At 44.8% G+C, this 24,916-nt stretch overlaps 1 protein-coding gene across 14 annotated transcripts in view; it reads right to left on the bottom strand.

Moving 5' to 3' along the window:
• The window catches only part of SMARCA4 (SWI/SNF related, matrix associated, actin dependent regulator of chromatin, subfamily a, member 4), a 111,657-nt gene that overhangs the window by 25,529 nt on the left and 61,212 nt on the right, over positions 1-24,916 (bottom strand). For 5 of the 14 annotated variants that reach the window (XM_061639614.1, XM_061639594.1, XM_061639625.1 and 2 more), the window contains exons 18-30: positions 24,718-24,784; positions 23,767-23,877; positions 22,180-22,422; positions 20,270-20,383; positions 18,389-18,496; positions 17,097-17,183; positions 15,855-15,901; positions 14,560-14,726; positions 11,853-12,016; positions 4,390-4,617; positions 4,077-4,175; positions 3,741-3,818; positions 1,341-1,568 (exon numbers count right to left, since the gene is read on the bottom strand). In XM_061639614.1, coding sequence (XP_061495598.1) covers positions 1,341-1,568; positions 3,741-3,818; positions 4,077-4,175; positions 4,390-4,617; positions 11,853-12,016; positions 14,560-14,726; positions 15,855-15,901; positions 17,097-17,183; positions 18,389-18,496; positions 20,270-20,383; positions 22,180-22,422; positions 23,767-23,877; positions 24,718-24,784 — 1,741 coding nt within the window. The remainder of the gene's footprint in view (positions 1-1,340; positions 1,569-3,740; positions 3,819-4,076; positions 4,176-4,389; positions 4,618-11,852; positions 12,017-14,559; positions 14,727-15,854; positions 15,902-17,096; positions 17,184-18,388; positions 18,497-20,269; positions 20,384-22,179; positions 22,423-23,766; positions 23,878-24,717; positions 24,785-24,916) is intronic. The other 9 variants (XM_061639652.1, XM_061639662.1, XM_061639710.1 and 6 more) reach the window with 3 other exon arrangements.

The raw sequence follows: 24,916 nt of genomic DNA, 5'->3' as shown, positions 1-24,916 counted from the left end.
CATTCTTTTTCAGAAACAGGAAAAAAGGGAGCAGTTCTCTCAGAAAATGTCAGAACTTGCAACACCAGTGTGTACAAGGCTGGTACAAGAATGTTTGGGAAAGAAGATGCAGCTTTTTTGGACAACTTCTCCTTCAAGAGACAGGTTAGAATGTTTCTAACAGGATTAAGTGGTGGCAGAAGCCATCTTTAATGACTAGAGCTACAGGCTATATGGATGTTCTGATTTATTTTCTGTGTACTTGGTCCACAGGCTGGATGCCTCCCTCAGGCAGCAAGCAGGAATCTACGGTAAGAATGCAGAAGCATCATGTATTTCAGGCAACAAGAACAACTAAGACTCTGAATGGAACAAACAGGTCCTTGCCTAATGTTCTGCCTGGACAGGGCACCTTGCTTGCTTGACCCTAAGAAACTGTAAGAAATGCCTTGTTAACTCTACTAGTCACATGTCCCTGCTTGGGTGGAAAGGGGACCATAATCCACACATGGGTGACTGGAGAACCTGGCTTCACAGTTATGTCCTTGGACAGTAGGATGGGAGGAGGAACTGATCATTGAACTTCATAACAAGTTTCTCCGGCTCCAGACCAGCATCCTCAAACTTCAGCAAAAGCTTTGGGAAGGCTCAGCAAAATAGACCAAGTCTCCTTTACTGATGAATTCTTAGGCTTGAATCCTCCAACTCACAAGAGCCTAAGTTAGTACTTACAAGTTAGTTAGTTAGTAAGGGAAAACAGTTTGGCTTGCTTAGCAGGAGACCAAAGCTAACTAAACCTGCCCTTTCTCTTGCAAGAGCAGAAAGGTGACTGGCTTGGAGGAGGAATGGTGGTGCTGCCTAGTCTAGCTCAGGGCCAGATTCCTTTACCCCCAAAGGAGGAGAGCCCTCATTCTCTGGATCACTGCCCAGCATCAAGTAGGATGAAATGTTTGCTTGGACAGGCAAGAAGAGGGTACACTCAGCTGCATAGCAAGTAGGCTTTCTGCATCTGAAATGCCTGACATCTGTCAAGGAGATCAATTGAATTTAAGTTTAGCAACATGGTTCCACACAGTTGAGTTTCTAATACCCAACAGAAGGTTTGCATGGCGAAATTTAAATTTATTTTTTTAAAAGCTCAGAGTTTAAATGCAAAACTTAGGATTATCAGTTTAAAAGCTTTATACAATCTCTCACAATTTGTAGAAAAAGTATTGTTACCAGATCAGATGCTTGCTAGTGCAATACTAGCTAACCATCAAAACTTCCAAGATTGGGTATTTTCTCAACATTCAGACACACAAAACACAGACACAGGTAGAAATAAAATTTTAGAAAATCATTGGAGAACGATGCTGTACCATGTATACCTTGAGCCACTGCTTCTCAGTCAGCGAGTCACTATAATCCACTTCCTTACGGTGACGAGACCCTCGCCCAAACATCTTCTCTTCCTCTTCCTCACATGTTAGCCGCTCCACTTCAGCATCGTCTTTAATGATCCAAGAGGGCAACTCATCCTCTTCCATCAGACGTGGCTTTCGCTTTGGATTGCGAGCTTCTTCTCGCCTGCGATCCAAGTCCATGCGCTGTAAGAAAAACAGCCTGTGATGAAGGCTCCAGACATTACGTTGGCTACATTGGTTATATATTCTAAGTCATCTGCTTGGACCTGAGACAGCTCTGCCATTAAAAAGTATCACATATCAAAGCATTCTGCAGTTGTATCTCATTCTAAATAAAGAAGGAGTCACCAAAAAGAGGAAGGTCATCAACATATATGCGACTAAGGCTGTGTTAGTAACATACTGGACAGACAAGGGGTATGAAATGGATAATACAAAACAAAGGATAAAAATTACAGTCTGGACTCTTGTCCCCTCTAGTCCACGGCACAATCACAATTTGCAATCTCATGTCCCCAGGGTGGGGTGAGACTTGCAATCAAAAAGGAGGCAGGTATATTTATATACCACCTCTCATTAAAATAAAACCAAGGCATTTCCTGCCCATGAGATAATCACAACACAGTGCAGGTGAAGTTGTACTCACTGCTGGGATTTTGTGTGTGTCTGTTTTCCCCAGCTGCTTGGTCAGCACAAAGAGTAGAAAAAGGCTGCTGAATTTGGCCCTTGGAAAGCAGATGCTGAGTCCCAATTAATTTCTGCTACCTTCATAGGGTTGTTCTGAAGATGAATGAGATTGGGGGGGGGGACTGAAAACTAAACTAAAATCAAAGTAATGGGTCAAACCACCATAATGCGGCTATTTTGGGGGGGGGGGGAGTTCCCCCCAGAAAGGCCTCAAAAGTCATTCAAATTCCCATTCCTCTCTTGAGTTCCCGTATTAACCCAGTTCCAAAACATGCAACACAATTAGAAACAAAAAGTGATGACATGAAATCTAGTGCTTTAGATAGTAAGAAAAGGTGCGACAGATGATCTAGGGCATGGGTGGCTAACTGTGGCCCTCCAAATGCTGTTGGATTCCACCATGGCCATGCTTGCTGGGGCTGATGGGAGTTAAGAGGACACAAGTTAGCCACCCCTTGTCTATTGGCTGCAAACTTAAATATACTTGGACATAAGCGCCACTGAAATTAATGAGATTTATTTTCATTTTAAAAGGATTTGAAGGTTAGCATGTGTGCTTGATAGGTGAAGAGGGCATTTCTTCACCTGAAAGGTGAACAGGCCATTTCAAGTATGTTCCAAAAGGGGCTTATATCAGAAATGTATGTCTCTATGGAAGAACATGAATTGAACTCTATCTGTCAGAGCTCTGTCACTCTAAGAACACTGTATCAGAGCAGATGCAAGCGCTCAAGACAACTTAAGTTACTGCTGCTTTTAGCTATATGTACATCAATGTACAACCACATATTACACAACCAATGCATGTGTGGAATAGTTTCTTTGAAAGCTGCCAGTTCCAGCTGCTACTCTTCCCCCACAGGAAGGAGGAGGGAAGATAAATTTCCTCCCTTCACCTTTCATCATCTCCCCACTACCTCTAGCAACCTATAGCTACTGTAAACATAGGTGTACACATGGGCTGAAGGGCAGGGGGATTCTTCTCCCCATCCTCTTCTGCCTCCCTCTCAGGGCCCTGAAGTGAAGGGTTATGAGTCATTGGAGGAGACATAAGGGCAGCAGCATCCTGCGGGGAATGGGTCCAGCCAAGAGTCAAACAGCTGTGCATGTTACTTGCCCCAAGTCTTAAAACGGGCAAAAGTTTATATATTAAATAAATGCGGACAAAAAGCCTTGCTTAAAGAGCTTGCTTAGTTTTGCTGCTATTGCTTTGCTAACACTGATAATTGAACAAACTCAAAAGATTTGTAAGGCTAGAATTTCCACAAACACACAGAGATTTTTTTCTTTACTGGTAGAACTCTTACCTCCTGCTCTAATTTCTAGACCCAGACCCATGTTTTCGCTTAACACTCATTGTACTGCCTTCAAGTTGACAGAACTTATGGTGACCCTGTGAATAGGGTTTTCATGGTAAGCGGTATTCAGAGGTGGTTTTACCATTGCCTCCCTCTGAGGCTGAGAGGCAGTGACCGGCCCCAGGTCACCCAGGGAGCTTCACGGCTGTGTGGGGATTCGAACCCTGGTCTCCCAGGTCGTCGTCCAACACCTTAACCACTACACCACGCTGGCTCTCTAACACTCATTAAGTATACCTTAATACTCGACTGAATTCAGGAAAATAAGGCTGACCTGTGTGAATACAAGAAACAAGGCCGTCACTCTCACCATAAAAAGGTCAAACTCCTCCTCATGTCGCGCAATCATCTGGTTAACTGTCTCATCATCAGGAACTTCATCTTCCTCCTGAAAGATTTCAAAAGGACCCCATTTAACCTGTATGTAGAGTTACAATCTGGTGACTCACTGTTCAGAGCTCTATATTGAATGTAGTTTTACTATCTCACATTTCATTTGGCTACTCATGTAAAAATGAGCTGGGCAGTCTCAGTGGACAGGTATCCACTTAGCAGTTCACCATCAGAGCCAGCGAGTTTGGTGACAGGCTTAAACACAGTGAGGCTAAGGACTGGACAGGCACGGCGACTGAATGACCCCTCTCACCTTTAAAGGTGGCTCCTCCAAGTCGGAGTTGAGGCACAGGGTTGAGGCAGTGTGGGGAAAGCTTGCGCTGCCACTGCCGCTGCCCGTGCTGTATCTGGTCTGTGGATAGATAGAGGACTTCAGTCTCCAGGGCTGTCAAGCCAGCCCCTTTCACTGACACTCAAATTCACTTCCTAGGATGACAAGGGTTCATGCCATATCCTTCCAGCCCACAGTCCCTTGGCCTCAGGGTCACACAAAGCAGGAAGCTAGGCAACACATTCACCTCTCACACGCTGGAGAAGGCAACCCCCCCCCCACACTGCCCCCTTACCTCGTCCTGCTCCTCATGCTCCAAGATAGCCTGGAGAAAAGCTCTCCTTTCATGGCTGGAGGATTTCTGGTCAAACATGCCAGCCTGGATAACCTTCTGATCTACATTCAGCTTATACTTGGCTGCAGCAAGAATTTTCTCTTCCACACTGTTCACAGTACAGAGGCGCAGCACACGCACTTCGTTTTGCTGCCCAATGCGATGCGCTCGATCCTGGGCCTGCAGATCCTAAAGTGGGGGAGGGGGAGAGAAAGCTCTTATTGTTCAGAGGGTGATTAAAATGGACCATTGGTCTCACCTGAAGGGTGATTTTCACAGGAGGCCTGCCATCAAGCGGGTATCATAGCTCCACCTATCGTCCGAAGGCAAGAATGTTCTGAAGTCAAGACTAGGAGCATCAGGCCCCTCCCACTCTCCAGTTCATTCGCGACGAGCCTAGAGAGAGAGATCTAAAAGTGCATGAAAAGAGGCCAACAGGCCTACCAGCAAGAACATAAAAGCAATTTCATAATAATACGATGCTAACATTTCAATATAACAGTATTAGAAGTCTTGACTTCACTAGCAAACCTGAACAGAATAGCATAACAGCAATATATAGCAACCAGCGAACAATCTCTAGGTATCCTCCAACTGGGAGGGTCGTGATGGCAGGCCTCCTGTGAAAATCACCCTTCAGGTGAGACCAATGGTCCATTTTCCACAGGAGTCCTGCCATCAAGCGGGATGTACCAAAGCAGCCCATAACAGGGAGGGACCACCCACATCCTAATCATCATTAAGAACCTGGTGCAACACCCGCCTGCTAAAAGAGGCATCAGCAGAGGTATAACGATCTATTTTGTAATGCCTTATAAATGAATGTGGGGTAGACCAAAGAGCAGCTCTGCAAATATCAGCAATAGGAGCGTTGGTAGCAAAAGCAGCCGTAGTGGCTGCTGATCTAGTGGAATGAGCTGTTATTTTAGATGGAACAGGAAGCTTAAGGGACTCATAAGCTACGGTAATACATGCGCGCAACCAGCAGGATAAGGTGGAATTAGCTACTTTATTCCCCATAGAACGTGGATGAAAGGATACAAAGAAAGACTCAGTTCGTCATATATCCTGGGTCCGAGACAAGTAGGTCTTGAGAGCCCTCTGAACATCCAACAAATGCCAAGCCTTCTCCAGAGGATGGGTAGGATTCGGGCAAAAGGAAGGAAGAACAATGTCCTGGTTGCAATGAAAAACTGAATTGACCTTGGGATGGAAGGAAGGATCAGTCTTCAGTACAACAGAGTCCGTGTGAAAAACACAGAGATGGCCGGCAGAAGACAATGCGCCCAATTCCGAAACTCATCTCGCAGCGGTGATCGCGATCAGGAACAGGACCTTGAATGACAATAGACGTAATGGCACAGTCCTAAGGGGTTCGAATGGAAGGCGTTGTAAAGCCTGCAGGACCTTCGACAAACTCCATGAAGGGAAGTGGTGGGATACAGCCGGTGAATGTAGAGCAGCTCCCCTCAGAAAACGTTTGATGAACGGGTGCGAGGCAATAGGAGCACCAGTGGAGGAAACTGAGAGAATGGACAACAGAGTGGACGCATGTCGATGTAAGGTGTTGGGTCTAAGCCCCATCATGAGACCCCTATGAAGGAATTGCAGCACCTGTTGTATTGTGGCCTGAGAAGGATCGAGATTCTGAGACTGACACCACCTGGAGAATGCCACCCAAGTATGCTGATATATACGAGTGGTAGATGGTTGTCTCAAGGCCAATATAATGTCAATAACAGCTTCAGACAGGCCAGCAGACCTCAAATGTCCCCGTTCAAAAGTCACGCTGTTAGCTTGAGCCAATTGGGGTCCTGATGCCATATTGGACCCTGGGATAAGAGGTCTGGCCTGACTGGGAGCGTCCAAGGGTCTGTCACTGACATGGCAAGGAGGTCCGAGAACCACGGTCGACGGGGCCAATATGGAGCTATCAGAACCAGCTTGGCCCTCTCGTGTTGCGCCTTCCTCAAGGTTCTGGCTAAAAGTGGTATTAAAGGGAAGGTGTACAATAGGCCATCCGGCCACAGTAGTGACAGAGCATCCACCGCTTCCGCTGTCGTGTCCAGGTATCGTGCGAAGTACCTGGGTAGCTGGTAATTGCGACTGGAGGCAAACAGATCGACTGGGAAAACACCAAACCGACGTTGGAGAAGATGGAAAATGGTCGGATGAAGTTTCCATTCTCCCGGAAAGACCTGTTGTCTGCTGAGCCAGTCTGCTGTCACATTCCAAATTCCTCTGAGATGTTCTGCTTTCAAGGATTGTAGATGTTGTTCTGCCCAGTCGAATATGAGGTAGGCTAGGTTCTGCAGAGAATGGGACCTGGTTCCCCCTTGCCTGTTTAAATGAGATTTTGCACACGTGTTGTCCGTTCGAATGAGAACATGGTCCAAGGGGAACAGAGACTGAAAATGAAGCAGAGCTAAGTGGACAGCTTTTAGTTCCAGCCAATTGATGCTCTGAGTCTGCTCGGCTTTGGACCAAACCCCTTGAATGAACTGGGAGTTGCAGTGGGCTCCCCAGCCGATGAGACTGGCATCTGTGGTTACAACAGTCCTGCGGGGTTCTCTGAACGGAGTGCTCTGGTTGAGATGTTGGACCATCGTCCACCAGCGGAAGGAAAGATGCAGTACCGGATTCAAGGGACTTGTTCGATGATTGGACCTGGCAATGTCCTGCTGAAACGGTAATAAGGCCCACTGAAGTTGGCGAGTATGAGCTCGAGCCCATGGCACAATATGGATGGTGGACACCAACATTCCCAGGGCCTTTGCTAGAAGCATCACATCCATGGTTGGGCGATGCATCAGAAACTGTGCGATGTCCATGATGGCGGTTATGCGGTCTGGAGACAGAAACACCATCGCCTGCAGGGTGTCTAACATTGCCCCTAGATGTTGTAGATGTTGGGTTGGTTGGAGATGACTTTTGTTGAAATTGACTAGCCATTCATGGGTCTGCAAGACATGGAGCATGAGCTTCAGATGGAGATGAGCCAGCTCCCTGGTACTCACCCGTATTAAAAGATCATCAAAGTAGGGGCAGATATGCACCCCTTGAAGGCAGAGGTAAGCCACTAGGATGAGTAGCACCTTGGTGAAGACCCTCGGGGAGGACGAGAGACTGAACGGCATCACTCGATATTGAAAATGCTGGGGGCCGAAGGCAAACCGAAGGAACTTTCTGTGGGCTATGCAAATAGGCACATGGAGATATGCTTCCTTTAGGTCGATAGAAGCCAGGAAGTCTCCTTCGTGAAGGCTTTCTGTAATGGAGTGGAGGGATTCCATTTTGAATCTGTGATACTTTACGAAACGGTTGATGAACTTGAGGTCCAACACCACCCTCCATGACAGATCTCATTTCGGCACAGCAAAAAGGAGGGAGTACACCCCTTCTGACCTCTCTGTTGTAGGGACTGGCTCTATTGCCGCTGTGTCCAAGAGGTGATGTATAGCTGTCTGCATGATGCAGTGCCTGGATGGCGCCTTGGGACAAGGAGAGGGATGAAATCTGTCTGGAGGGATTGCCCAAAACTCTAGCGCATAGCCATAACAAAAGAGATCTCTGATCCAGGCGACCTGAGTCAGACGCAGCCAATGGTCTCCAAACAGAAGCAGTCTGCCCCCGACCGGTATTGCGTCAGTACTGTTGAGTACTGGCGAGACCCTCCATGATATGAGGATGTTGAGGCACCTCTGCGTCCCTGGTACTGACCTCTGCCCTATCAAACGTCTGTTCCAGGCTCCCCTGGAGTAACAGAAATCGCGGCCTCGTCGCCCGGGCCGCGCTCCTCGAAATGGCTGGGGCGTGCAGTATGGGGTGAAACGTTTGAAAGGCCTGCGATCAACGTTCCTGACAGTGGCCAAGACAGGCTTCCGAGCATCCTTGGGGTCCACTAGTACTGCCTTTAGGGCTTCCTTGCCGAAGAGTAATGAGCCCGAAAAAGGTGCCCTTGATAAGTTAACCCTGGCTGTAGAGTCCGCTTCCCAGTGACGGAGCCAGAGGGTCCGCCGAGCGGCTACCTGAGCTGCCATGGCTCTTGCTCCCAGCTGAGTTGCATCCAAGGTGGCATCAGCCACAAACGCCATTGTCTTGCGTAATTTCACCAGTGATCTCCTCAGAGAGACAGGATCGGGATTAGGATCATCTAAGAGGTCATCCAACCACATCATTGCTGCCCTGGAAAAGATGGAAGCTGATGCAGAAGCTCACATGGTAAAAGCAGTAGCCTCGTGGTTTTTGCGTAAGGCATAGTCTAGTCTCTGTTCGGTGGCATTCTTCAAATGTGAGTCTCCTTCCCTCGGCAGAAGGGATCTAGAGACTAGACTGGAAATTGGCTCCTCTATGCCAGGGACGGCCAGTCTATTTGTAAATTCCGGAGCCAAAGCGTAAAGCTTGTCCGCAAGGGCGTTAAAACGGCATGTTTGTAACGGGTGAGACCATTCGTCCTTGGCCAGTTTAGCAATAGGATCTGGCACAGGGAGGTAGTGCTCCACTGGATTGGGGGATTTCAGGACCATGGCCCCCTTAATAGAGGGAGTGGCAGCTGCAGGTTGCGGAGATTGGAGACCAAGGGTGTTCAAGACTCTGCAAGCAAGGGGATGATAATCGGCTGCATCAAACAGGCGATAAGATGTATCCTCCTCTTGTTCCGACTGATCACTCCACTCGTCACGTTCGGCTTGCAGAGCATATGGTAGATGCTCCCCACCAGGAACGTCATCGACAAACCTGCCCCTGGCAATGTCAAAAGGGTTTGGAGAGCATGATGGATCTGCCTCATTACATACATATTGGCCCATAGCACTGGATTGTCTGTGAACACTCCGCTGAGGAATGGCAGTGACCTGTGACTGCGTTTGAGAGAAGAATGATAGCATGTCTTGTAGTTGTGATATGAACTCATGAGACAGCTGCAGCCCCGGTGTGGGAGATGGTTGCGCTTGCAGAGGCAAAGTTATGGGCGGCTCAGCAGGCTGAGAAGATGAATGAGCCCTAGGTGGTAATATGGGAGGAGGGTAGCTGGCTGCTGGCTGGTCAGGAAACCCTGCAAAGTCCTCCTAGGAGGATGCGGTTGGAGAATGAAAAAGATTCGTTAATTGTTCCTGGCCCACCTCCTCGGAAACCGGAACAGAGACGTAGCGTGCCCACTTGGTTGTGCTGTGGCTGGATAGATGTTTAGTTTTGGCAACCGCTTTGGCATGCTTGTGCTTGGCTGCCTTAGATTGTTTAGGCTTGGTTGCCTGAGCTATCACTGGCTGTTCCGCCATCATATATTTTCAAGGGGGGTTCAGTACACGGCCACGGATGGGGCAGAATGCACCGACTCAAAGATTTCAGTATACGCCCACGGATGGGGTAGAATATACTGTTCAAAACAGCCTTAGTACACGGCCACGGATGGGGCAGAATGTACAATTCCAAACAGTCTTGGTACACGGCCACGGATGGGGCAGAATATACAGTTCTAAACAGCCTCAATCACCAGCCTCAGTAATCAGCTTGAGTGTACGTTGAAACAAGAATGCTGAAGAACCTGTGTAGGATTAAAGGTTGTTCTACCATGTAGCACACACACAGTAACTGATTAAAGGGCTTGAACAGGATCCTTTGCTATTGTAAGGGCTAAACAGAAAGGGTGGGAAAACGGGGAACGAACAAAATGGCGCCCGCTAAAAGAGCAGGAAAAATTAGCCGATCAGAAAAGCGTTTGAACGAAGAAGAAGCAATGGCGGTCACTGAAGGACCCCAGTGACCTCAAACAGGGCCGACCGGGAATGCTGCCAAAGCAGAGTGGCCTCAAAATACTCCCTACAGCCGCAGGGCTGAGGAACGCAATCGCAGATTTAAGGGCCAGCCAGAAAACTCACTGCCGAGGAGGCAGGAAGGTCTGCGTGATTCCTACAGCCGCAGGGACACAGTCGCAGCTGGGGGGGGGCGGCGGATCAGCCCAACGACAAATTAACGCTGTGAAAGAAAAGGAGCTGCAGCCGCAGGCTCCTGAAAGCAGTCGCGGCTGAGTTTAAAGCGCCACGGAACGAGCCAGAGGGGGAGGGCGGAGCAGCCCAACTAAAATAAGGGCTGCCGGAGAAACCAAAGGAGCCGCAGCCACAGGCTCCTGGTGAGAGACTAAGGGAGCTGCCGCGAAAACAGGCGGCAAGGTTTTAAAATGCAGGGAGAAACGGTGGCGCAGAGCAGGAAGCTGCAGCCGCAAGCTCCTGAATTACAAGCTACGTCCGCCACCTGAAGGAGGGAGAACCGCAGCCGCGGTCTCCCAGTAAAAGGGGGATAGCGGCAATCGCCGTCCAGCTAGGGCAGGGGGAACAAGGGCAAAGACCAACCCCCCAAAAAACTCCAGCAAAATAAAAAACGAATACAGAGAAAAGCAATCAGTACCACACACTTGAAAGCAAAAGACAGAGGGAAGGAAACGACAAGGAAATACACACAGAAATCTCCACACTCTGTCACACAGATATCACACAAAACTTATCTAGAAGCTAGCGCTATAGACTACTTTCCAACTTGCACGGACGAAGGCAAGAATGAACTGGAGAGTGGGAGGGGCCTGATGCCCCTAGTCTTGACTTCAGAACATTTTTGCCTTCGGACGATAGGTGGAGCTACGATACCCGCTTGATGGCAGGACTCCTGTGGAAAATTTAGCTGCCTCTTTCTTTTGTTTTTAAACACAGCACATCAAAAAGATTCAACCCACAATACTTCAATGGATTATAAGTTGTGCCTGCATAAGTATGCAATGTCTGATATCTGCTCAAGGGGATGGAGCAACTCCCCTATGTGGAAAGGCTGCAGCATTTGAGGCTTTGTATATGAGATATCTGCATTGACACACAACTTTTAATATATATTAGTATTATTTGATTTATATTCCGCCCTTCCTCCCAGTAGGGAGGTTTAAATGTTGCATGGTTTACTGTATTGCTTGTATTACCTTATATTAAACCGCCCAGAGAGCTTTGGCTATGGGGCGGCATATAAATGTAATAAATAAATATTAGTGTCCTGGGCTCCCTTTTGGGATACAAATATATTGTTAACAAATTGTGCTTGCCAAAACCATCCACAGCACAATGTGCTCAGTACAGGCTAGGTTGCTCTAGGTGGTGAGGGAAAGATTTCTATCTCAAGATTCAAGGAAGCCTCAGTTTCTTGCTATACAGAAATGTTAAAATTCAACATTCTGTTGAAAATCCAGAACTTCAACAATCAAACAGATCTGTGTTTACTGTTGACCAAATTAAGGTAAGAAACAAAAAGTTCTCTCTTTTGTGTTAACTCAACAGATATGACAGTCACACTACAATTTTATCACTGCCAACCCTACCCCCACCTCACCCCCACGTCCTGTTTCAAAATCCTCCTTTCTGCAGTCCAGGACTGCATTCATTTATTACCTGGTGAGGATTCCAGTCACTGTCAAAAATGATCACAGTATCAGCAGACTGTAGGTTCAGCCCCAGACCCCCTGCTCGGGTACTTAGCAGAAAAATGAAATATTCAGAGCCCGGCTCATTGAAAGTTTTCAGTAGCATGCCACGATCTTCTGCTTTAGTGGTCCCTTTAAAAGTACAGAGAAAAGAGAGTTTTTTCCCCTGCTGTTACAAATAATTTGAGCAGAAAAGTTGTCATCTTTAAGAACTCCAGAAATCTGGATGAGCATAGCACTGGTCCACAGAAGGAAAGTGCTAAAATCATCTTGCCACATATCTACCAAAATATCTGAAACAACAGGCTACCTGTTAAATCAACAGTATATCAGGATCACTACCACAAAAAGATCCATCATTTTAACAGAGCCACCTGCAAGAGGAGTCACTGGGAAAAAGTGATCTTCTGCTACTTGCAGGCTGGAGGAGGAAAAATCACGACAGATCATTTATAAGTTAACCAAGTAACAGAAACAGCCTAGCTGACAGTGTCTGGTTACCATTCTGAAATATGAAAGAGAAATTATCATGCTGCCAGAGGCTACTGTTGCTTTTCATCAATGTTTGCTTCAAATGTAATGCCACAATTATCACTGGCAATGTATGCATTCATTCAGAGAAGTGTTTACAGAATGCCCTCAAGTGGATGCAATCATGGTCACATCTACATGTTGATACATTTACCGCACTATTATACCACCTTAACAGTCATGGAGAATCCAGGAAGTTGTAGTTTGTTAAGGATGCTAGAAATTGTAGCCCTGTGAACTCAGCACCCTTAACAAACTACAGCTCCCAGGATTCTCCATGACTGTTAAGGTGGTATAATAGTGTTTTAAATGTATCATGTGGATGCGAGCCACGTCCAAAGGGGCCTTGTTCCAACACTGCAACACCTCCCAGTGCTTTACCAATATGGAAGAAGCCTTCTAGACCACTTCCCAGGGATTAAGGTAGGCGAGTTGAAAAAAACTACCCTCTCGTGTGGCTCATACCAGCTCCCCTTCTCCACGTACAGAGAAGAAAATGAACCGCGTCTGCCCCGGACAGCATCTCTACATCAACAACAGAAGGTTGAAGTTTCTTTTTTGTAGTTGCTTGTGCCCTTTATTGACAGGTCTTCTAAGGGCAAAACCATAAAATCTAGAAACAACTAAATACTATCTAAAATCTGCACTACTAAACCTTGGTCACTAACGTGAAACTAAGGGCAGGAGAGCATGTGTATGGAGTATTCTGGACAGTGTGCATGCAGTAAACAGCACCAGACCCATCCAACTAAAGTTGGCAGAGCCCATCCCGACTTCCAGCTTGCTGAGGTGCAGCCAGGTCATTCGTTCCAAGGCAACCCCTTTTGTGCCTCCCTCTGCACACACATAAGCTGCTGCTTATATTTTTGTTGATATTTCACTGTACACGAAATGTTTTTCATGTCTGACTCTGGTTCATATGTTCCGACTGTGTATTTCATAGCGTATTTTAAATGTCATAACATTTATGTTATCAAAATGAATTATTTGTTTGGATTGTTATATTGTGTTTAAATAGTCAGCCTGCCGGTTGCCGCTGCCCTGCTTCCACTCTACTAGCGGCGTTGTCATCATCGTCATGGGCCAGGGCAAGGAGATGGTGACCGTCAGTGTTAAGCTGTACTACTCTTGGCCTGAGCCGCAGGCCGTCGCCGTTTCGGACTGGTGTACCACTCCTTGAAATAGTTGTAAGTTCGGGTGAGACAGAATGCCTTTCCTGGATATTTTTTCCCCTTAATATAATGTTATTTGCTATTTAATTTAATTTTTTGTGCAATGTATTGCTTATTGATATATTGCTTTATTGATGTATTGCTTTTTTAATGTATTGCCTTGTTGATGTATTTGTGTATATTTGTGTTTACTTTTTCTGTAAGCAGCCTCGAGGGTCTTGCGGCCGAAAGGCGGGGCATAAATAAATAAACATTAACGTAACAGATGCTGCTCTCTTTTTGTATGTGCCTTTCTTTTCTTTTAAACAAACTACCCTTTTATTAATGGTGTGTATTGCTTGAGGCTTATGACTCTAAATTCAGTCCTTGATCACTGGTCACTACTGACTACCGTCAAGTAGTGTGGGTTAATGCCCTAGAGCAGAGGGTGTAACAACAGGTCTGCTCTAGGATCTCCGTTAGTGCTCTGAATTCCCCTTATTCAAAGTGGAAGCTGATAATGGGGTGGTGGCAGCATACCCCTTCCAGGTTAGGTATTTGGGCGTAACTAATCCTGGGAAGGTATGAGTTTGCCCGGGAAGCAGGGACCCCAGGGAATTGGGGCTGTTCTCAGAAGCAAAGAACCCCCTTGGGGTGCTGAGGTCAAGGGATCCCTGGGGGGCAATCTTTGACAGCTAGAATGCTGCATGCTTAGCATGGAGATGACTCATTGGAGGAAGGGAGAGCTCCAGTTCCCATGTGGTGCCTCTGAATGCAATGCCATACATGTGGGCCACACAGGATCACACCCCAAAACTGTATGTTTTGTATGTTCCACTTTCTTACATGGTTCAGTACATACAGCCTGACTAAAGATATACAGAGACTATTTTAAGGCAGACAGCTGATTAACCATCTACCAAATCTGTTCTTTTGTAGGTACCTCTGAAAGCAGATTTAGTACAATGTTACAAGTTCTAGTGCAAAACTCACCATCTAGCCTGAGATATTTGAATCCACGGTAAGCAAAATAGTCTTCCATTATGGTCATGAGGGAGGTCATTTGACAGAACAGCAGCACCTTGTGGTTGGTCGCTCGTAATTTGGGAAGGATCCGATCTAAGAGCTCAAATTTCCCTGAAGCACGGTACAGGTCAAGTCTGGTTTGAAACATGAGGAGGACAAACAGATGAAAATGTTTTCTTCTAGAATAGAGGTTTTTAACATTCTGCTTTCAGGGACTGATTTTCATACCTATTTGCCTGCCAAGCAAAACTTGTGTGTCTGCTGATGTGTTCAGAGGATTCTGGGCATACTTCAGAAAGCACAGCAGATTCACATGGGGGCTGGGCCTACTGGATCTACGTTTTATCCTTGTGAACTGACAGTGTGGCTCTAGAACATAAGCAACCCTTCCCTAAAGCTGCACATTGCAGGAAAAGGCTGGTATTGGTGTACAACCTGTCTGTCAGCTTAGACACCCATCTTTACTAATCCTCTAGCTGAAGAATCCCTAATGAGCTCTTAAGGAAGTCCAGTGCCTCACGGAAGACCCTTTGAAAATCACTGCTCCAATATAGCTAATCAGTCCCAGGATGTAGGAACTGCCCACTGGAGCAGAGCAAAGATCCAGCATTGTTCTGAGAAGAAACTGGCTGAGGTGTGCACGTGTTCTCTCCTCCCTTGCCGGCATATAGGGGGAAAGTGCAGTTGGGGGAGGCAGATAGAGGCTCAATGTGCAACTGGCCTTGAAGGTTAAAGATAGGACACTGTAATAAACCAAATTCACAAACCAACAACAGATTTAACTGATTAAAAGGCAAGTGGGAAATTGACTTAACTGATAAGAGGAGTGATGTTAACTCCATGAACAGAGGAACAGAATTGTGAAGGGGCTTCTGTAATTAAAAAGGGGCAGATAAACACAATATTTGGTAAGTGTGAGTGCACTATGATGAGAAGAGTCTTGGACTTTGTCCCGAAGCAATAAAGGACTCGCCAGAACCCTTCAGGGTTTGCAGGCTCTGAGGGCAGTCTGAGGCTAAACAAAATCCCTATAGTGAAGAGAAAGCAGTGAGCAATCTCATAACTGTGTCCTCAAAGGCAGCCAACCAAATGTGTCTGGAAGCAGAAGCTCACAGGCAAGGCATGAAAGCCTTCTCCTCCTCAGCATTTGGTTTTCAGAGACTACCCAAGAAAATTTGTCTGGTTCACTGCCTGCTCAGTCTACTGAGCGCTCACTTAAGAAAACACACACTTTCTAAAAAAATTTGGAGTGGTCAGCTTACCCTTGCACAATGCCTCCGGTGAAGCCTAAGTGCTCAGAAAAGGATTCCTACAACAAAATAAGAAAGCCAATCTAAGGATGAAGACAGCAGGCCAAACAATATTGCAGAGATGGTTTCCCCTAAGAGATAATGGCCAACATATTGGGCGTTGTCTCCCTGAAGGAACAACACTATGCAGAATTAATTTATTGGCTATCACAATCATTTTTTTACCATTTTACAATCAAAGCACTCAACAATAAACAGATGTTTCATTTGGGTTTTAAAATCTTTTTCAATGAGGCACCAATATTTACAGAAGAACAAGAGAGACAAATGTCATTGGATTTCATGCCATATAGTACTGCAAGATTCCATCGTCATCTACTCCAGTCTTTGCCAATTGGGTGCCCTCCAGAAGTTTTGGACTACAACTCTGATGGCTGTGCGGGCTGAGGCTGATGGGAGTTACGAGTCCAGGCTTGTGAAGGCTGATGTACTTTATTCCTTGCCCTAAGTACTGCATAATGTACAACCACCACATTAAACACCAAAACAGTTAATCTTTGGATTCTCAAACTGTGGGGTAACCTAGAGTGGGATCAGGGAAAGTCACTTGCATGGGGAGTGACTTGGGCAATAACTAGCTGCTAAAAATGACAGGAGGGCAGCTGGGGATTCCTTCCCTTCCCTGCAAGCAGAACACTAGAGGCATCAGCTTGGGAGAAAGAGCTGGGCCTTTCAGAGTTCAATCGCCAGGTAAGAGCAGAGAAGGGGTAACACTCTACTAAAAAAAAATCTTTAATATTCTTTTACCCCAAGCCACCACCCTCTCATGGGCAGCAGCAACAAGATGACTGCAGCTACATGTAAGAAATCTCCATATAGCTGTACAATAGATGCTTGGTGCTGAGGGGGTTCCAGAAGGCAGAGTAAGTTGGGGAGGGGGCAGAACTGAAAAAAATGGTGGGTCAACCTAACATTGCCCAAACTACTTTGCTGAACAGGGATGAGGAATGTGTGGTCTTCTAGATGCTGTTGGGACTCCAACTTCCTTCATCCCAGACAATTGGCTATTCTGGCTGGGGCTGATGTGAGTTTTAATCCAACATCATCTAGAGGGCTGCATTTCCTCAACCTTGCTGAACAATTAATCCAGGGATTGATACCTTTGGCCCATCGCCTTCATTTCTAGTTGCCCTTACTGACTAGTTATATAGAGCAGGTTGAAAATATCTTAACCAAACACTTCCACTTCTTTACCTCTATGTGCTGAAACATGTAGGGATGGTTGCAAATCTTCCTCAGCTGCATAATTGTGTTCATAAGCGTCTTTGTACCACCTTTGCCCTGGAAAAATAAGACAGCACTACTTGAACAGTTTTCCCTAAGCAATGACCGATATCAGTGTGTGCAAAGTATTTATGGCACATTACATCTCGGTGCTTCCTAACACAACCATCATTTTTTGTCTAGGGATCAAACCACAGAGGAAATGTTGGACGGTACAGGAACCACGACTAGAAAAGGAAGCCAGACAGTCCATGGTGACATCCAACTTCCTGAGCCTTATGTCCCAGAGGCTTATAATTTTGTTTGTGGCTTGGGCAGTAAGTGTAGCCAGATAAGCTCATTAGGCCATTTTGCGAAGGTGTGCAACCGTGCAACTATGTTGCATTGTGGCACCAACAAAGCAACATGATGTCAAAACGGTATTCATGGAGTATCTGAAAAAATGAGCACCACAGTGGGAATGCTTCCCACCCCAATATTACTTTACAATTGGGGGCAAATTAGTAATTTACACATTATGTTTTAAAATGCTTTTATGGTCAGAGGCTATTATGATTCAATGGCTTGCATAAAGCCAGCTGAAGAATCTTCTTCAAAAAGCTGAAGGTCCTCAAAACCCCCAACTGGCTCAGTTTGCTTATACAGTAGGGCCCCACTCATATGGCAGGTTATGCTCCAAGCCCCTGCCAAAAAGCAAAAACCATTGGAAAGTGGGACCCTACTGTATTCCAGCTGCCGCGCTCCAGCTGATCGCTGTCACCTGGAGCGCAGCAGCTGGAGCTCCCCATGCTACAGCTGATTGCCCTGCTGGCGCCACCGTATTAGCGGAACACCAAAAAAGCGAGGCCCTACCGTATCCCTTTCTGAATATATTTCGGACACCCACATATTAGATACTGAACCCCACCCCACGTTGAATGTCTCTGTTCTTGCTCCTCATGTGGTATCCCTTCCAAGGATGGGACTGTGCAACGATTGCTCCACTGTTGAGCCTCCATGTGATTGTCCTGCAGTGGAGAACCAGGTGGGAGGAGGGCCATGGGAAAGGCCCAACATGAATGAGATCTCCCCTTCCAAAGACACATGTGCATGTAAGTGAGGTTCCTACAAAGCTGTCATTCTTTAGTTGAATGGCTGATTTCTCCTTCAAAAAACAGTATGTACAATCCTTGCATAAAAACAATGAAAACAGTCAGTGAAGCGACCCAGCAATAAGATGCCCATCCTCATTGTACATTAGAGAAAAAGGCTGAAGTCCAAACCTTTTTGTCCTTCTCTGATCCATCTGTAAGTAGCACTCCCTTGGCTTGCATATGTCTATAAAGTACCCTCTGTAACGCAGACATGTCACACTTAATCACATATTCTACCTGTTGCAAGCAAGGAGAAGAGACATTAACTCATGAAAACTACATGAAACCAGGACTTTCTGAGTTTGGGGGATTTCCTTGCTTTCACAATCTTCAGACTTGTAGAAATCTTAAGGGTAGTACCTTTAAAGAAAGAAAAATATATATGGGAAGGGGCTGTAACTCAGTAGTAGAGCACAGAAGGTCCCAAGTTCAATCCCTAGTACCTCCAGGAAATGTTTACCTGTCTGAAGCTCTGCAGAGCCTCTGCCAGTCAATGTAGAAAATACTGAACTAGATTGACTAGTGGTCTGACTTAGTGTATGTCACTTCCTAACTCATTACTTTTTGATTTGATTTCTGTTTACAACATAAGTAACTAGAACTATCAAAACATCTCATACTGGAGCTTTACAAGTACTCTCGAAACTGGTATTCCCCCCCCCCGCTGTGGAATTACTCAGTTATAATTATGCGGCTTTCTTAAGGAACTTTGTTAACTATTTGCACATGCATATATTAAAAAAGAAAAAATATATCTTAGATATTAATGTATTTCTAGGGTACTCCTTTGTAGAAAAGAGCTGGTGGGGGAGGGGCATTGCTGTGTAAATCCTGGGGCACAGCAGGCAAGTAAATAGGGCTGGGGCAGGTGTGAGTATCACCACTTTTGAAATGTACTGGTTACCATTTCTCCTAAACAGTCTCATATATTCAGATTTCTCTACAGGTTAGAAAAGCATCTGTCTGTATGTGTGCTTGCTTGTATATTGAGAATGAAGGACTACATACTACTAGGAGGACTGTTTGTTACGCACTACTTCTTTGTCATCTTTCTTTTCAATGAATTTTATGTCATTTGTTCTTGTCCAAGCCCTACAGACTGTCTATGTTCAGATTTCTCTCTGCAACCCAAGACCTAGGAACAACTTTTTTTTTATTAAGACACAAGACAGAAATATTCCCATAATTTTATTTTACATTTTATAACAGATTCCAGACTTTATGTGGGGGATGGGGTGTCACAAGCCTAAGTTCGACACAAAGAGTAGTCAGCAGAAAAGCCATAAATAGGAAGTCAAAAGTACACAAAGGAGCAGTGGACATCTGAAGTAACAAAAGAAGCCTTTAGTGGTAGTATCTCAGCCTGAGAAATGACACGAAAGGCTAGTGCAGTAATATTGCAGCATTCCCATAGTTACATAACAAGTTTTATATTTGGACAAGCCATTAGTCTGTCCAGCTGAGCACTGTACATTCTGACAGTCATTGGCTTTCCAAGGATGAATTTCAATGTCTCTCGTTCTGTCAGCGCACGGATTTCTCCTGGCGCAATGGAACATTCTCCCCCCTATGTGACCCCTAAATCTGTTCTAGAGGGTCAACATTCCAGAGCAGATGTGGGGAAGGTGGGGAGGGTAGGAGGGGAAACCCTTTTGTGCAAGCAGAAATGCTTGCACTGATGGGACACGGGAGCTGAACGCTGCCCCAAGTTTCCATTTCTAAGTATTTCCCATCTTATCTACCTGAGAATTGTTTTAGTTTGGAGACATCAGATACTGAACTTGGGGCTTCCTGTATGCAAAGCTCATACTCTGCTACTGAACCATCACTGTTCCCATGCCCTGAGCCTCTCTACACACTTTCTTTGATAAACAGAATCTCTAGTAGCCTCTTCAAAACAAGTGAACTGGGAATGATCACATTCTGAAGGGATCACCTATAGACAAGATGTTTTTCACTGGCACAAAAGTCTACTACAAGCTGGAATATTGTCTGCCTTGTAAGTATTACCTTTTCAGGCAGCTGTGCTTCTACCTCCTTCTTTAACCTTCTTAGCAGGAAGGGGCGCAACACTTTGTGCAAACGACGGATAATTAGAATAGTTTCTTCTTCATTTAAATCCACCTGTTTTAGGCAGACAGATTGAAAAAGCAAGAGTTATTTCAATACCTTTCTCCAACATCACTTGAGAAATGTATGATCACTTTAACACATAAAAAAATCAATCCTATCGTTATTAATAGCAAAAAATAAAACCACAATTACTTTCACTTCACTGATTCATATCTAATCCCCTGAAATTAATACACCCACTGTAGCAATTGTTCAACTTCACTTATCAATAAGATACAGTACATTTGAGAGTCAAACTAGACATCAGGCACCAGATCCAGATCACCAAAGAGCTGCAAAATGGCTGGGGAAGGCACAACGTTTAACCCCTTCCTCTGCCTGATACTTTCCTCCTGTAACTCCCTTCTCTCAACTGGGGTTCTAGATATGCTTTTGCTGCATCACATGTGTGTGTTTGTGTGTCTCTCAAGGGAAAAAAAGCAGGCAATGGAAGGGCTAAAGTATAGCACTTCCCTCCTAGCAACCACTTGTCTGTTTCAAATCATGTCTGCTCTATGCTATCCACTTTGACCCCCAAGTCTCTTCCTGGTCAGTCACCGCCAGTTCAGACCACACGAGTGTATATGTGAAATTAACGTTTTTTGCTCCAATAAGCATAACTTTACACTTGTTTACATTGAATTGCATTTGCTATTTTACTGCCTATTCACTCAGTTTTGGAGCTCTTTGCAATCCCTTTTTTGTTTTAACCACCCTGAACAATTTAGTATCAACAGTAAACTTGGCCACTTCACAACTTGCCCTAACTCTAGATAATTTTTGAACAAGCTGAAAAGCACAGGTTCCAATATCAGTCCTTGGGGGATTCCACTTTCTGCAGCTCTCTATTGGAAGAACTGTCCATTTTTTTCCTTCTCTCTGCTTTCTGTTTCCTAGCCAGTTCCTGATCCACAAAAGGACCTCTCCTCTTATTCTATGACTGCTAAGCTTGCTCAGGAGTCTTTGGTGAGGTACCGTAGCTTTTTAAAAGTCTAAGTACACTATGTCCACTGGATCACCTCTATCTATATGTTTGTTGACATTATCAAAGAATTCTAATAGGTTAGCAAATCAGGACTTTCCCTTGCAGAAGCCATGCTGGTTCTGCTTCAGCAAGGCTTGTTATTCTATATGCTTCCCAAAACCAGGTCTACTTAATTTGGACCCAGGTCATCATTGGTTTCTGGCTGCTCTGTAATATTGACTTTAATGATATGAGCATTAACTAAGATTACAATTAATCTATTTCTAATTAAGTTAGAGCAAGCATCTTCTCTAGATTGAAAAATAAAATCTCAGAATGTAACAGGCTTATCAGAACATATATCCCAAAAAGCTTCCCATCCAAAGAGGACAGGAATGAGGGGAAATTGCTCCAGTTCTCTTAACGTGCTTGTAATCAGGAAAGTGTGCTCTCCCAGCAGTGAAACCACGATATGTAATCACATGGAAAATATGGATCCTCCCACCCATTCCATCTTCTTCCCAAAGATATTTCAAGTGCCAGATGCATATCCACATACACTTTTAAAAAACTGGTATAGTATTTTAAAACTCTACCACCTCAGAGGGAGCACTCTTTCAGTCTTTTGAAATGCAACACTTTGAGATGCAACATCTACAAAACAAATGTGGAAAGCATCAGCTAAGCTAGCCTTTCTGCCATGATGCTGTAGTTCATTTACCTTCCCTATGCGTGCCTGAGGTGAGAGGCTGTAAAACTTTCATGGAAATAACAGGGAATGAGCCCAAGGATTCTACCCAGCCCTGGGTGAAACACACAGGTAGATGCTTCTTCCTGTACTTACCTTTTCTCCAGTCATGGCAAAAGGAGCATTAAACCACTGTTCAAATGTGCTACAACTCTTGAAGATAGTTGGAAGAAGGAAGTTGAGGAGAGCCCATAGTTCTGGTAGCTTATTCTGTAGTGGAGTCCCTGTCAGCAGCAGACGACGCGGAGCAACGTAGTGTGTATTCAGGACTTGGGTTAGCTTGCAATGGTGATTCTTCATTCGGTGACCTTCATCAACAATCATGTACTTCCAACGAATCTGATGATGCAGGACAGTAACCAAATCCACTTTAGAGTTTGCATGAATTCTACTTCCCATATATGATCATTAAGCTTTCAACAGAGCAGAACTTCTCACAATAAGGTGACAGGAACCTAGCTACATCCTACCTATTAGCCTAGTTCAGTTGACATCATTAGCACCTAGGAAAGAAGTAGAGGAGTACTTGTAGAATCTGTATCTTAGGTGGAGTAATTTGTAGAATCTGTATCATAGGTGGAGTCAGAAATATTAAAAGGGGGAAAAACCTCTCATTATTCACAAAAGCTCCAGAGCAATGCTACTTCTGAAGCATCTCATATGCCCCAAATTAATGTTATGCTTTTATGAGCAGTAACTCCTTAAATTTAATCATGACCACAAAGTTGTGGATTAGCACCTGTTCATAGTTCATCTTTGCAACATCTCCCAGGCACTGCGGCTGTTCTACTGCAAAGAGCCTGCAGGCAGTACACAAAAAGTGATGCAGTTGAAGTTAATGAACTATTAACAGCTGCCATGTGGGCTATTTTTAGTTTTAGTCTTTATTTTATTGAAAATGTAAGAAAAACATAATACAACTATCAGAGGAAACTGAGTGTCTTTCATAGAGCCAAGACAACCCACAACAGATGAGCAAACACAGGTGTTATTGAAGCAAATTTTCTCACCAAAATGAGAACTGAGAAGCAGGAGGTCGCATCTTATTTTCACTCACAGTACTATACATAGCAAGGGCCTTTTGCACTGGCTGAACGAGACTTTTCTTTTAAAAATCAGTATTGTCACCCGTGTACTACACACTTTCTCTCTCCTTACAGATAAGTGCTTGAGACTAGCACCTCATTGCTCTCAAACTGAGATGGCCTTTAGCTTCAAATTGCTTCAGAATAGAGGCAGATAAAACTGACATGCTCCATCTTGAAGATCACTAACCGGGGTGGGGGCTTGGGAAAGTGACATTGCGCTTGTTACCATCTTTTATCCACACAATAATGTATTTCACCATGACACTTTAAAACAGGGTCGGGGAACTTATGGCCTGCTAGATGAAGTTTAAGGGATGGCAGGAGCCGTAGCCCAGCAACATCTAGAGCGCCACAGATTCCCCATGCCTGGTTTAAAAAGGACAAAATAGGAGGTTCTCTGTTTTTTAGTAGTCAAGTAAATGTAATGAATGCTTCATTTATCTGTATTTCTAATATTAATAAATGCCTATTATTAGTTGGTTTTGCAAGAAAAGCTGTCTAACCATAATACTGCCTATATTTAATGGGTACTATGATTGATTTCATTGAAAATTAACACAGTAGCAAACCCAGCTTTCAAACAGGAAAGCCTCACCTTTGCAAGAATGTGCTTATCTTTGATGATATATTCATAAGTAGTGAGCAAAACATTAAACTTCCCACTTCGAAGCTGAGGTACAAATGCCCGTCTTGCAGCTGGAGAGCCCTACAAACAAGAAATAAGAAAAACTATAATCTATATCATATTGCACTCATGGCTGTGTAGCCTCTGACAATGACTGTCTGAGCCATTTATGAACATTCCAACTGGTAGGAAATGAAGTTGTCTGCAGGCCAGTTTTAGTGAAGGAAGGGAACCCACAGAGACCTGAAGATAGAAACAGCTTTATAGAGATGGTTGAGGGAAACCTGGAAAACACAAGGAATCTGAAGGAAGTGTGCAAATCAGCCACTGCACTAAGAAAGGTAAATGAAAAAGGAGGCTTGAAGATAAAGGACAGAAGAGACAGGGAACCAACTGATAAGAAAGGGCTAACGGGGAGGTCTGATGAACGCACACAGCACTTCAGGACATGAGTGATGTACATTTTCACACACAGGTCTCAGGGACAGGAGGGCCTGTGCATTATTTGCAGGAAGGAAGTAGACAAGCAACAGGCTTGGGGGAGGCTGGCAACTATGGGTAAGGGAGAAAGTAATCTGAATGTGGGGAAATGGGAAGAAAAATATGTAGTTTCTCTCTCTCTCTCTCTCTCTCTCTCTCTCTCTCTCTCTCTCTCTCTCATTAAGGTCACTAAGCAAAGTTATAGAACAAGCTTAGCCTTATGGGAGGAGTCCTGCAACACTGATGTAGTTTAGGCAATAGGAAGATGATCCCTCCTTTCATATGATGCCACAATTGTTGCTGAATGACAGTTAAAAGGAAAATGACAACTTGCTTTCTACAAATCAGTCTGAGGATGCTCCATTTTTGACTTGGACCCATAACTGACTTATCATTCTATTTCAACAAACTTGAAGTGAAAATCTGAACCACAATACTTGCCTTATATGAGACTTTAACCACAGAAGGAGCCCACTTATCAAATTCATATGCCCAATTTGATAGAGTTCTAGAACAGAAAAACAGTGACACTCCATTTTGTAGTCACTAACCACACAATCATAATATGAAGACTCTCTGCTTAAAGAACAAGAACAGTGTACAATAGTTTCAAAATGCTGCATCTCAGAAGCATAGTACA

Source organism: Rhineura floridana, chromosome 1 (genome assembly GCF_030035675.1).
Source record: "Rhineura floridana isolate rRhiFlo1 chromosome 1, rRhiFlo1.hap2, whole genome shotgun sequence".
In the NCBI taxonomy this organism is placed as follows: domain Eukaryota; kingdom Metazoa; phylum Chordata; class Lepidosauria; order Squamata; family Rhineuridae; genus Rhineura; species Rhineura floridana.
This window is presented reverse-complemented; position numbering and strand designations above follow the sequence as displayed.